The sequence below is a fragment of the Opisthorchis viverrini genome, assembly GCF_000715545.1.
Source record: "Opisthorchis viverrini unplaced genomic scaffold opera_v5_545, whole genome shotgun sequence".
NCBI lineage: Eukaryota > Metazoa > Platyhelminthes > Trematoda > Opisthorchiida > Opisthorchiidae > Opisthorchis > Opisthorchis viverrini.
In genome coordinates this window covers 123,424-136,112 of record NW_008752208.1, presented here as the reverse complement: position 1 = coordinate 136,112, position 12,689 = coordinate 123,424, and the positions used below count along the sequence as shown (strand labels likewise).

The following is a 12,689-nucleotide window of genomic DNA, read 5'->3' as shown; positions in this document are numbered from 1 at the left end:
AAGCCTCAGTGGACTGTCTAGGTTACCTATGATGCGCACCGTTGATTTCGCTTTGTCGCGACAGGGAGAACGTGTACGTCGCGGTTTGAAATATTTTCGGTCGCGGACTTCAAGCACGTAAGGTAACATAGTGAGGCAAAAAACAAAGCCGTAAAAAGGCACATGTTGGCTATGTATTGTCATTCGCATGATTGGTGCCATGGTAACCATGACGTCCTAGTCAGCCTTTCACACATCTAGTGCCGGTAGATTAGTCACAATTTACACGGCTGGGAAACACTTGTCGGGGTTACCACGACGTGCGGCTTTGAGATGTCTGACGATCAATGACTTTCGGGATCGATTCGACCTCTGACCTGTGTAATTCGGTTACCACAGTAACTGAGTCAATCATTCTGACGTGTGTTCAAATGCTCGAGATGATAAAATTCATTATGTTTTGCCAGTATATCACTGCAATGACTGTCTGCTAGGGCTGTTGACTTCCGAATTCTTTGACATAATGCCTTTTCGTTTGCCGTATTTCGTTGTTGTGAGATTTGGTTGTGGATTCGGAAGATGCTCTGCATGTTGGTGACCTTCCAGCTTTTGAGTCCTGTCCTCACAATGCAAACAACAAAGACCGGGAGCTCGTGGTAGATCGCATAGAGAGGAAGAAATGAACTGTAGAATGCTTTATTCAACCAATAAGCCGCCTCAGTTGGATAGTATACGGAAATGTCAAATTGATCAGAATTAACTAGCTGAGCTGGTTTACTTGGATTAGTGCGTCAAGTTTGTCGGGAATTGGACTACTCGTAAACATGTAATTTATGGTTTTTAACTCTCACGATTCTCCAGACAGCTCCGATAAGTACTAGGTCACTGACCTAGTGTTTTACAAACTACTGTTGTGAAAGAGATACATGATAGGTCCTGAAAACGCAACCCACTACACATTTCATTCCGATAGAGCTTCATGAGCGAACAGGGTCGATCGTGCGATGCCCACGTTCACACTCGGGACGAGGCGTACAGGTGGATTTTGTTTTGCAGGTCTGATCACACTTTCTTCCGAAACATTCAATGTCTTGTCTTGATGGAAAATTTGGTTCTCACCTTTGACTTTCTAGGTGTGGTTTTGTGTGCCGTACTCAACGTTCTGTCTGCGTGTGAGTCACAGAGTGTGTTCATCCGACACCGCTTCGACATCTGACGATGCATCGTGTTTAGTCCGTGAATGGAGCACCTGGCTTCCCTTCTCATGCGACGGAAGCACCGAAATCCCTCTCTGGCATCATGTACTTTTCCAAATTTCTCAGAAAACTGAGAGTTCTATTAAAGTAAGCGCCCTTACAGTTTCTGTTCAAACCCCCATCTTCGTAGCGATAAACTGTGCGTTTCCCAGAAAAAACCATGATCTTCTGGATGCTTACTTTGGTACCCCACTTTATTCGATCAGGCAGTTTGTAGGCTAGAATACTTCTAAACTATCTTTTGGTAACGACGAACTGTGTACAAGCGTGCAGAATTCCAGGACACCATATTTTTATCGCTTTGTTAAATGAGGTCAATGAAGCAGAAAAATTATGCAAATGTCTACTATTAGTGGGGAACGAATTTGCACAAGTGTCATTATGTCGGTGCATGTCTCCAGCCGCTGACTGGAATCTCGCAGCCGATATGAAGTACCAGCACTATTTTTTGAAGAGCATGGTCACAGATATAAAAGTGAATGCGAGCGATGAATGTGGAAGGTTTACACGAGAATATTGAATAAAACGAGAGAAGCTTGTTGGGCCCCACGACAAAAAGACGGTAGATAAGCCACAGCTGATGGTAGCAAATTGAAATATCCTGCGAGTGTGTCGGCGTTGACCGGCGAAGCATTCAGGGTGTGAACTTGTCGGTCGAGAAAATATTGTTCCAGCCGTTTGGGTGGCACAAGACAGACATAACTTTTTATCCAGGGTAAGGAAACCCCTTCGTGGTGAAATATCTGCTTTCAAACTCACTTAGTAGGAGGACTATTGTGTAACCTTTTGGTGTGAAAATGTAAACCTCAAACGGGGAGTAAGGCCTTAGTGGATGAAGATTTGCTCTAATGCAAATTATTCGTGCTCTTTGTGTTATTTTCAAACGATTCTCACTTTTCTCATGTTACTACCTCACACCCGTTACTTCTCAGGTTGCAATAAAGCTTTTACAGTTGGTCACAAACTGGGCGCTGTTGTGTGACCCTCTTTCTCCATCAAATTTCATCACTTGGCCAGCGTTCAGTTCAAAGACTTCACAATTCTCACCTTCTCCGGTGATCGCCCCTGATTCAGCACGCGTCTTTCGTCATTTTTATTTCGCTTCTTCATGGCTGTCCAATTTTGAACCCTTTCTGATTAACGTACCTGGCGAAGTCAGCAATGGTTCACTTGCAACGGCAGCAACGCCTCTGACGAATCCCCTCCGGCCGGGTATTTTAGCTTCTTTCTGGTTCCAGCCTCCATATACAACCAATTTTAAGGTATTTCCATTTAATGTCATTTTCCCCTAATGTACCACGCAGGTTGGTCTTCCCAGTAACTGGAAACCTATCAATTGCTTTCATAAATCCGCGGTCGCCAACCACAGCGATCCTTATCCACATGAACAACTTCCTGTGCAAATTACTGTGTTCATCCTTAGCCCTGAATGTCCAGATCTAAAACTCCATACATCCAAATGATGGGGTTTTAATCCCTTGCCCATGCACTCTTGCGTTGCTTTGCTGTGACGTTGTATCATGTGCATCCGTACTTAACTGCCCTCTTATCCTGATTATGTCACAGACAAAGTGTCTCTTCACTAGACCGGAAAAGGCAAGCTCATGCTTAACGTCCGATGGTTCCTAACATATACGGAATATTTATACCCTGTTTACTGACCGCTCAGCGAAGACCAAGAATATATCCATATAACCTCTCCACATTTGCTTATTTCTTCTAGGCTACTCCTTCCGTTGGTGACTTGGATTTTGTTAATATGGCTGAACTTGGTGAGCTGATACATCTTTTCACTCTGGAGTCAGTTTCCACTTGTCAACTCCATTTCTCACAAAACATTGGATTGTGTTCTCCAGACTGGGCGTTTCAGGTAAGCCTAATAGTGTAACCAACCCACAGCCTTTAATAAAGGCTTCTGAAATTTTTAAAAAGCGCCCACATAGAGTTAACTCTGTTATGACAACCATTTTGACAGTTTCTAAAAATTTCCCCTGCAAACATCTCAGTGTGGTCGAAAGTGAGTATCTTGGGGAACGAGTAAATTCACTCGTTGCATCTCAGGAAATTCTCCCAATAGATTTGGTGCTATTTAATCCCTTCCGAAATAAAAGAGAGCTTTCAGGTGACTACTTGTGCTTCTCTAAAAGCCAGTTGACCCTAGTGGAAAACCAGTAGTCTACATTCAAGGCATTTGTCCTAAAAGCCTCAGTGGACTGTCTAGGTTACCTATGATGCGCACCGTTGATTTCGCTTTGTCGCGACAGGGAGAACGTGTACGTCGCGGTTTGAAATATTTTCGGTCGCGGACTTCAAGCACGTAAGGTAACATAGTGAGGCAAAAAACAAAGCCGTAAAAAGGCACATGTTGGCTATGTATTGTCATTCGCATGATTGGTGCCATGGTAACCATGACGTCCTAGTCAGCCTTTCACACATCTAGTGCCGGTAGATTAGTCACAATTTACACGGCTGGGAAACACTTGTCGGGGTTACCACGACGTGCGGCTTTGAGATGTCTGACGATCAATGACTTTCGGGATCGATTCGACCTCTGACCTGTGTAATTCGGTTACCACAGTAACTGAGTCAATCATTCTGACGTGTGTTCAAATGCTCGAGATGATAAAATTCATTATGTTTTGCCAGTATATCACTGCAATGACTGTCTGCTAGGGCTGTTGACTTCCGAATTCTTTGACATAATGCCTTTTCGTTTGCCGTATTTCGTTGTTGTGAGATTTGGTTGTGGATTCGGAAGATGCTCTGCATGTTGGTGACCTTCCAGCTTTTGAGTCCTGTCCTCACAATGCAAACAACAAAGACCGGGAGCTCGTGGTAGATCGCATAGAGAGGAAGAAATGAACTGTAGAATGCTTTATTCAACCAATAAGCCGCCTCAGTTGGATAGTATACGGAAATGTCAAATTGATCAGAATTAACTAGCTGAGCTGGTTTACTTGGATTAGTGCGTCAAGTTTGTCGGGAATTGGACTACTCGTAAACATGTAATTTATGGTTTTTAACTCTCACGATTCTCCAGACAGCTCCGATAAGTACTAGGTCACTGACCTAGTGTTTTACAAACTACTGTTGTGAAAGAGATACATGATAGGTCCTGAAAACGCAACCCACTACACATTTCATTCCGATAGAGCTTCATGAGCGAACAGGGTCGATCGTGCGATGCCCACGTTCACACTCGGGACGAGGCGTACAGGTGGATTTTGTTTTGCAGGTCTGATCACACTTTCTTCCGAAACATTCAATGTCTTGTCTTGATGGAAAATTTGGTTCTCACCTTTGACTTTCTAGGTGTGGTTTTGTGTGCCGTACTCAACGTTCTGTCTGCGTGTGAGTCACAGAGTGTGTTCATCCGACACCGCTTCGACATCTGACGATGCATCGTGTTTAGTCCGTGAATGGAGCACCTGGCTTCCCTTCTCATGCGACGGAAGCACCGAAATCCCTCTCTGGCATCATGTACTTTTCCAAATTTCTCAGAAAACTGAGAGTTCTATTAAAGTAAGCGCCCTTACAGTTTCTGTTCAAACCCCCATCTTCGTAGCATAAACTGTGGCGTTTCCCAGAAAAAACCATGATCTTCTGGATGCTTACTTTGGTACCCCACTTTATTCGATCAGGCAGTTTGTAGGCTAGAATACTTCTAAACTATCTTTTGGTAACGACGAACTGTGTACAAGCGTGCAGAATTCCAGGACACCATATTTTTATCGCTTTGTTAAATGAGGTCAATGAAGCAGAAAAATTATGCAAATGTCTACTATTAGTGGGGAACGAATTTGCACAAGTGTCATTATGTCGGTGCATGTCTCCAGCCGCTGACTGGAATCTCGCAGCCGATATGAAGTACCAGCACTATTTTTTGAAGAGCATGGTCACAGATATAAAAGTGAATGCGAGCGATGAATGTGGAAGGTTTACACGAGAATATTGAATAAAACGAGAGAAGCGTCTCATCTGAAGTCATGCCACCAACAGTTCCAGTCAGACAAGGTGAATCCCAACGTATGTAAGAATTTTTGGTATGGAAACATGCGTGTAAAGATCAACAACCAATGAAAGGATAAACAATGCTGAATGCTCTTCAGGGCGCGATAAGCGCTAGCACGGGCAACACTCGCACACCATGCACAGTGTCCGTCGCCATGGGTATGGTATAATATTCAATGGCAAGAATGTGCACTCAACGCCATGTACCACACATAAAAGTGTCGTAAGCACGCAGAGGGCCCACATTGGCAAGCAAACACAATTCACCGACTATGACCTTAGGAAGTTCCAGTCCAGTAACAGCCTTGGCAGATTGTGGGAATCAGATCCTCCGACAAGAGGGGATCATCACAACAAATACCACATAGGGCTGGCGAGGGAATATTCGTCAGCGCCAGACTTCTGCCTCTTCTCATTCTACACAGTCACTCCAAGTCCATCCGAGATTATGATTACGTCTAATACAGTCGCTCGGCGATCTCGAACAGCGATCTGGTCAGGTTTGATGCAGGACTTCGAAGTAGGTGCTCTTAACTCCTCGAAGACGCTGTATCATAGTTGACGGAGACGTTTTGCGAGTTCCTTCGCAACCCAATTATGACGAGCACATCTGGCGTCATGCATGATCCAGCAGGACTGCAAAATATGCACCAAACTCTCCGGTTGGCCACAGTTTCCTCGACAGAGGATCGTCCGGCCACCATGACCATGTCGAGCGCTTCTAACTCTCGTCCTGAGCAGGTTGCATCGGAGCTGGATACCGCGGATAAATACTCGAGGAAACACTCGTTCTAGAAATACCATCGACCAGAGAGAGGCAAAGCGACCAATTCCCGTAAACCGCTACCATCAACGCTTTTGTACAGACTGTCACCCCAAGCAGTCACCAGCTCTTCCTTGGTGTTTACGAATGCATCTTGGACTCGGATGAGAAGGGTGAGATCCTTAACAGTCTTACCAAATGCAGAATCATTGACCGAATTGCGTAGTACTCGGCACTGAATAGACAAGCTTTTCCATACGCGCTCTCCGCTGCATTGGGATGGTTTCACTCAGACTTGAGATACAAGTCCCCCATGTTGCTTGCCGGCGTGGATGTAGCTAATAGGATTGTCCTTCGGTAGACGTAGGCAGCCACGAATAGATTCCCTGATGTGATTGTCCAACCCTTTGATCGTTATCGAGCTTGAGGGAAAATGTCAACCTCGGTATGAGGTAGTTCTTCATTATCTCCATTCTTTGATACGGCTTCAACGGGGCACATGTCACTCGAGCAGGTTCTCGGATGAGAAGGGTGAGATCCTTAACAGTCTTACCAAATGCAGAATCATTGACCGAATTGCGTAGTACTCGGCACTGAATAGACAAGCTTTTCCATACGCGCTCTCCGCTGCATTGGGATGGTTTCACTCAGACTTGAGATACAAGTCCCCCATGTTGCTTGCCGGCGTGGATGTAGCTAATAGGATTGTCCTTCGGTAGACGTAGGCAGCCACGAATAGATTCCCTGATGTGATTGTCCAACCCTTTGATCGTTATCGAGCTTGAGGGAAAATGTCAACCTCGGTATGAGGTAGTTCTTCATTATCTCCATTCTTTGATACGGCTTCAACGGGGCACATGTCACTTCATCGAGCAGGTTGAGCAGTTGCTGTCAGTGGTTGCAGACTCATTTTCCTTTGAAGGTAAAGAGGACGCCCAAATATATCACGGTGTCCGTCAGAACCGAAGGGTTGGTGAGTTACTCGATGAAGCAAAAATGTTCGACTGAGACCGCGGTCGCCCAGTGTTTTCTATCCCCACAAATCACCATTGTTTTCGCCTTTTTGGGGGTTGATCGTCATACCAACCCTTTTCAACTCGGCCGAAAAAAGGCGGGAACAATCAGTGCAGGCCAAGTTAGCGACCATATTCTTACCAACAATTTCATTGTCGTGAACTCGATTGTGCGCTACCAAGCCAGCTTTCGATTTGCAGCACTTGCCACATTCCTCACATGTGAACCCAACGAGTCTCTCCTGTGTACTGGTTGGAAATGTTTCAGAGGCGCCAGATGATTCGTAGTGTACATTGTCGAAAGTAACCAGCACATTGAAACCAAACAGCGCGGTTAGTCCTCTCTGGAGTTGGTGAACTCTTAGCTCATCCAGGCTGGCGTCCAGTCGGCACCACGAGGAGGTGGCTCAGCGTGCCGAATAAGAGTCGCGATTAAGTTAAGGCTAAGTAGTTGAGCTTTTTACGCCGCTCTTCCAGTATCTGAACTATCGCTCCTGGGTTATATTAGGGTAAGGACTTCAACAAACAGTACGCGACAAGGTCACTAAGCATATGGTTGGTGCCTAGAATACACGACCTGGTCAGCGTAGCTGGTCCAGCCATATCGACTCGTCAAACGCGCCAGAGTGGCTTGGTTCTGCGTTTATACTGCTGAGGTTTCATCTCCTACTAAGAGCCTTAAAATTGCATGTCAGCTTCTGTCATGATAATCTATACACTGCTTGCCTCGACAAAATAAGTCAAAAGCCACTGTTTGTTGCCAAGGCTATTTCGTGACGTTTCAGCCTTGTTAAGCATATATTGTCCACGATAAATGCCATGAAAGTGACGATGTTCTAATCATGAGTGGCTTAGATTCGTCTAACAGTGGTCACCCTTTAAAAGCCACAAAAGTTTTTGAATGATAAGCGACACGTCCTCATTACAGGTATATGAGCTGGCAGAAAGTAACATGGGATTTGACAATATATATATATATATATATATATATATAGCCTCCTTTATCCCCATCTTATCCATTTCTCACGCTTACAATAAAGTCTAATCAAGTGACTTTTTTGCCTTTACAGGTATACCTGATCTTTGATGGTTGCTTCGAACATTCCACTGATGTTTTATCATGCCAGTCTAAGAAATATCCCGTAGTTAAGTTGGAAACAGCCATCCCCTCGACTCATCCATCTACTGGCAGCTTTTTCCACTTTGGGCATAATTCTGGCCACCCTTTCCAACCCCACAAAGTCGCCATCGGGTGTATATTGTTCTTCGAAGGTAAGTTCGGTTTATACGTGAGATAACTCCGAGTAATGTATCGAGTATTCCCAATTGTATGAAGAACCTATGTATGTACGACTTTTGTTCAAACCTAACATTCTTTCTAATATCTCACTAATGCAGTCGACACTGTCTTGTAGACATACTCATGATATTGATATGTTAACCACCTGAAACTACCGGGTCGGACATGAGTCGATACAAGATTCCTGGAAATGGGAGATGTGTTTGTCACTCTGTGGCACGTTACAATGTGGTATCTCCACGAAAACCACGTAAAGCACTTAGTTGGATGGATTTGAGGTCAAAGACCCAAGTGGCTGTTTTGGGGCTGTATGCTCCAGGAAACTCGCAAAATCGAGGGTTTTGCACGTATACACTAGTCTTTCATCCTGACAAATGGTGTTTCCAACAGTTGTTGGGGCTGATCATCGGAAGGTACCCTAGACTGGAATGCGGCGTTGTTTTCTTCCTGTCAGTTGCGTGCACTTTTGGGCGATCATATTGTTGGGTCCCGCGGGTACGTGAACTATTCGGCTAAACCATGAGGATTGTAAAGGGCCAACTTTCAAGAAAAGAATAGTGGTTTTTGGACACAATAAGAGGTTGAAAAAATCTAGAATGGGGACTTCACGTTGAAGTGACTTGGTATTATTGTTTATCCTCGTTTGATAAACAACGGGTGGTTTTACCAGCTCCCACACAATTCCGTTGATGATCAACTCACTTCAAACCGTTTGCTTACGGGTGCAGCAAGAAGTTTGAACCCGTTGACGTATTCTGCCCTTCAACGAAATTTTTGAACGGTCGACAGCAGTTCTTCATCAACGCTGTTTTCGGTTGGCAATTTTTAACATTGCAGAAAAAGAAGATGTGTTTCAGAGCCCAATCTTTGATGCGCACCAGCTCGGTCTTATCCTTACGCTTTTGGGACCAGATTGGAACGGTCACTTCGATTCATTGGAGTGTGGGGATCGGTACAGCAACATGGCTTGGTGCATTCTTCGCAGTTTGGTACGCCGTCTATTCCATGAGAATGTTGGGGAAAACAGGGCTGGGGCCTTTTTCTTCGAGGCATGCAACCTAATTTCATCGAGGAGGTGGTTTCATCCCGCCCGACTACTTGCACAGGTTTGTTGTTTTTGCGCAGCTTCTAGTTTTTTTTTACCAACATGCGTAAGTGCCACTCTAGTTTTAACGGGTGCGCGAGGATTTTTCGGTTGAGTATTTCAGAGGAATTAGACATCCGTCTTTCGTTATTTTTTGTTTGATGTGTGGAACGCTTACTTCCGATTCATTCCGATCTGGAAAAGTGCGTCTGTCCTCAGTCTGCCGGGTGTCCCTATAGGGCTTTCATAATGTAGCCAGTTTCTGTATTTACCATTGTCGCCTTGATATGCTGTTTGGACTTCACTGCTGCGAAAATCCTGTAGACTAAGCTAGCTGAAACTCAGTACCCTAAGGCTTGACCATGATAGGAAGACCCATGGGGAGCAGTTCGACGACCGATATTGGGTTCCTATACTACCGTATTGCGAGACGGGGGTAAATTTATAACTCACACTGCGACAAGACACCAGCATTTCCATATTTATGGGATACTGATTCCGACCAGGACGGATGGGGAAGGGTTAGCCCTAAACACAGTGATCTGATGCCCAGCGGCTGACCGTGACTGCCAGCTTATTCAAAGAACAGATGATTCTGCCGTGAGCCGAATACCCCTCCAAATGCGTCTGCTGCTTGTAGCGGCATCAAGAATTGAGCGTGTATACTTTACTCTCTGCGTCATTGAGCCGAACCAGTCCTGTTCAGCCCAGTGGTTTAAACTGTTTAATCTCAATTTATTCACAGAACCTTCCCTTGACCAGGTGGCAGAACACACTGAGGAACCGGTCAGCTGGCCCTATCAATTCAACCTGTTGTATGCTCGGATGATTTGAACGTTGACACCAGCTCTCCCTCGACGGCAAAATTCTAACGCCAAATTGTCATTAATTTAGCGCAACAGAGCACCCGATCATGACTTCTTTAACCAAGGCTTTAACTCCCTTGTAGCTAGCCGGATAATCTTACACCAACATATCTGGAATAAGAAGAAAATAACGGAGCGCTTCGACTGTGATTCTAGTCTTTCCAGTAGGGTGCAGGAACGTCGCACAAGAACCGACGGAGTATTAGTCTAGTATCCGTGGCTGCCAATTTGGTCTCCAGTATCATCTTACGCAGGTTGGTCCTTCATAGTAAGGGTCAGATACCTGGGAATCGAGCCCTGACCAGCGTTCATCTCTTCATTTTGCTTCGACTGATCTAACAGTGCCATTCCTTCGGACGACAAATAATGGTCATTTCGACTTATTCACCAATTGCTTTAATTCCGTTGATCTTCAGATACTATAGCAGTGTCTGACGATGAAAAGCGTACATTCCATTTTTTGTCCCGTATAGGGCTGCTACTTGCATACTTCGGTGGATGCGTACGGGTCACCAAGTCTTGTCTGAGCTACAAGGTATCATCATATTCTCGTCGCACTTGTGGCGAGCAACAAAGAAGAGTTGTGAAGCAGAAAACGCAGTTACGTGGAAAAGGCTGTTTGAAATTGGATTTTGACGGTTTCACGGTTAGAGGGGTGCAGTGGAACAACTGAATGTTTGCACAGAGAAGTAAAGACTTCCACGCACTTGGTAGCATTCCCGATTTGCTGACTGGCTGGCGTGACTGGCCAGTATCAACTTTAATCAGCAGGACTGAGATCTAAGTGAGCAGTTCCTGTCACTCATCGAAATAATTTTGGGAGCAAACAGACCAGAGATCGCCGCACATTACACGTCTCCTTTCTAGTTCCCCTTCCAATTTTCTCTCTACTTAGCAAACATATTCATTTGCGTTAATTTTTGTTTTGCTTTTATTCCAGAGTTCCTTGTTCCTTATTGTTCTTACTGAGCCTCCTCTCCGAGTGTTGTTCCGACCACGAGAACAACTTCCAACGGAATCTTCGGAAAATCTTGGACCTCCCAGTCCAACCTCTGACTCCGACCAGACAGAAATATGGAGTCATTTATTCAATTTAGGTTCTAAGTAAGTTCATTTTTTCACTGTACTTCTTTGAGAGGTAGCTAAGTAGCGTGTAATTACCTGGGGTTTGTTTTGTGACGTAACATATATATATATATATATTAGTGTACTGAAATTCGTATAATTTACAGTACTGAGTCCTCTTTCCTCCTCTTGATCTTTACACCTCTGGATTCTCTTCAGGTCACCCAAATGGTTATGCGAGTTAGCTCACGTGTTTCTGATGTATCATCCGATTTCGGGAGCCCCCGAAGAAACTTCTCAACGAACCGGCTTACCTGCCATTGGTAAAAGTGGTGATCAAGCTCCAATCGCACCTATTGATATAATATCCCAACGAAAAATAAATATCGATCATGCGTTTGACCCACATGGTGGACTCGACGTCGTTTTGTACCTGTTAGGTCAGGTGAGTTCGCTTCACACGCCCACTTCTGTGTTATGGTTTTAGGTAACAGGCCTCTTCTTAAAACCTGTTCTTCTTTCTAGCATTTACTCGATGGTTGGAGAAAAGTGATTTCGGGAGCTTTCTGGGTAGTTCCTACGTCGTTCATCTATTTTGTTCGTTCACCTGTGTTCGTCCAAGGGTGCTGGGACAATTGGTTTGGGGATGGGGGGTGGGGTGGTTAATTGGATCTACCGCTACTTGGATTTTTTTTGTACTTTTAGACCCGGGCGATTTCCCTGATAACTGCACACCGCCTCGTGTCATCTCGGCTGATCTAAGACCGCTCTCCACACGTTTGCAAGTTCTACCCCCTCTATTCTATTCACACTGGGAGGCTTGGCGATTTCCACCGCCTCGGCCACCAGTCGCTGTGGTGTGAATCTTAAACCCCGTCTCAGGATGTCCACATTTTCTAAATGTATCCCATCCCCAGTGTCTGGAGCATGCCCTGGCATTGCTGAATCTTTGACTAACGCCTGGTATTCCTCTGCGTTTCTCGGTGGTTTGTTAATGGAACACTTATGCTCACCGATTCTGGTGTGCATTTCCCTGGCTGTCTGACCTATATAAACCTTCGTACAGTCGTTACATTTTATTTTGTATACACAGTTCCTAGTCCTATCAACCGGAAGGCGATCCTTCAAATGCACCAACATCGAGCGTAAAGTTTTCTCCTGGAAAGCTACTCTAATGTTGGCCGTATTCAGTACCCTTCTAATGACTTCAGATGTCCCTGTTTTGTATGGAATGACCGCTGTTCCGATCCACTCCTTGTTGGGCCTTGGTGTTGGCACCAATACCCGTCTTAGTTGCCGCTTAATTAACCCCACTGGGTATCCGCTATCTTGAAGTCGCTTTTTACCTCGAG

General features: G+C 45.0%; 1 protein-coding gene across 1 annotated transcript in view; it reads left to right on the top strand.

Annotated features, from left to right (window-relative positions):
- Positions 1-12,689, top strand: part of T265_11670 (hypothetical protein) — a gene marked incomplete at both ends in the record, with an annotated part of 105,211 nt that overhangs the window by 2,099 nt on the left and 90,423 nt on the right. Inside the window, 14 exons of the mRNA XM_009178384.1 lie at positions 1,113-1,322; positions 2,168-2,497; positions 2,959-3,105; positions 4,548-4,757; positions 5,431-5,542; positions 5,672-5,766; positions 5,805-5,987; positions 6,042-6,182; positions 7,121-7,274; positions 7,327-7,355; positions 8,093-8,294; positions 9,160-9,428; positions 11,213-11,376; positions 11,557-11,782. Of these exons, the coding sequence (XP_009176648.1) occupies positions 1,113-1,322; positions 2,168-2,497; positions 2,959-3,105; positions 4,548-4,757; positions 5,431-5,542; positions 5,672-5,766; positions 5,805-5,987; positions 6,042-6,182; positions 7,121-7,274; positions 7,327-7,355; positions 8,093-8,294; positions 9,160-9,428; positions 11,213-11,376; positions 11,557-11,782 (2,472 nt within the window). The remainder of the gene's footprint in view (positions 1-1,112; positions 1,323-2,167; positions 2,498-2,958; positions 3,106-4,547; positions 4,758-5,430; positions 5,543-5,671; positions 5,767-5,804; positions 5,988-6,041; positions 6,183-7,120; positions 7,275-7,326; positions 7,356-8,092; positions 8,295-9,159; positions 9,429-11,212; positions 11,377-11,556; positions 11,783-12,689) is intronic.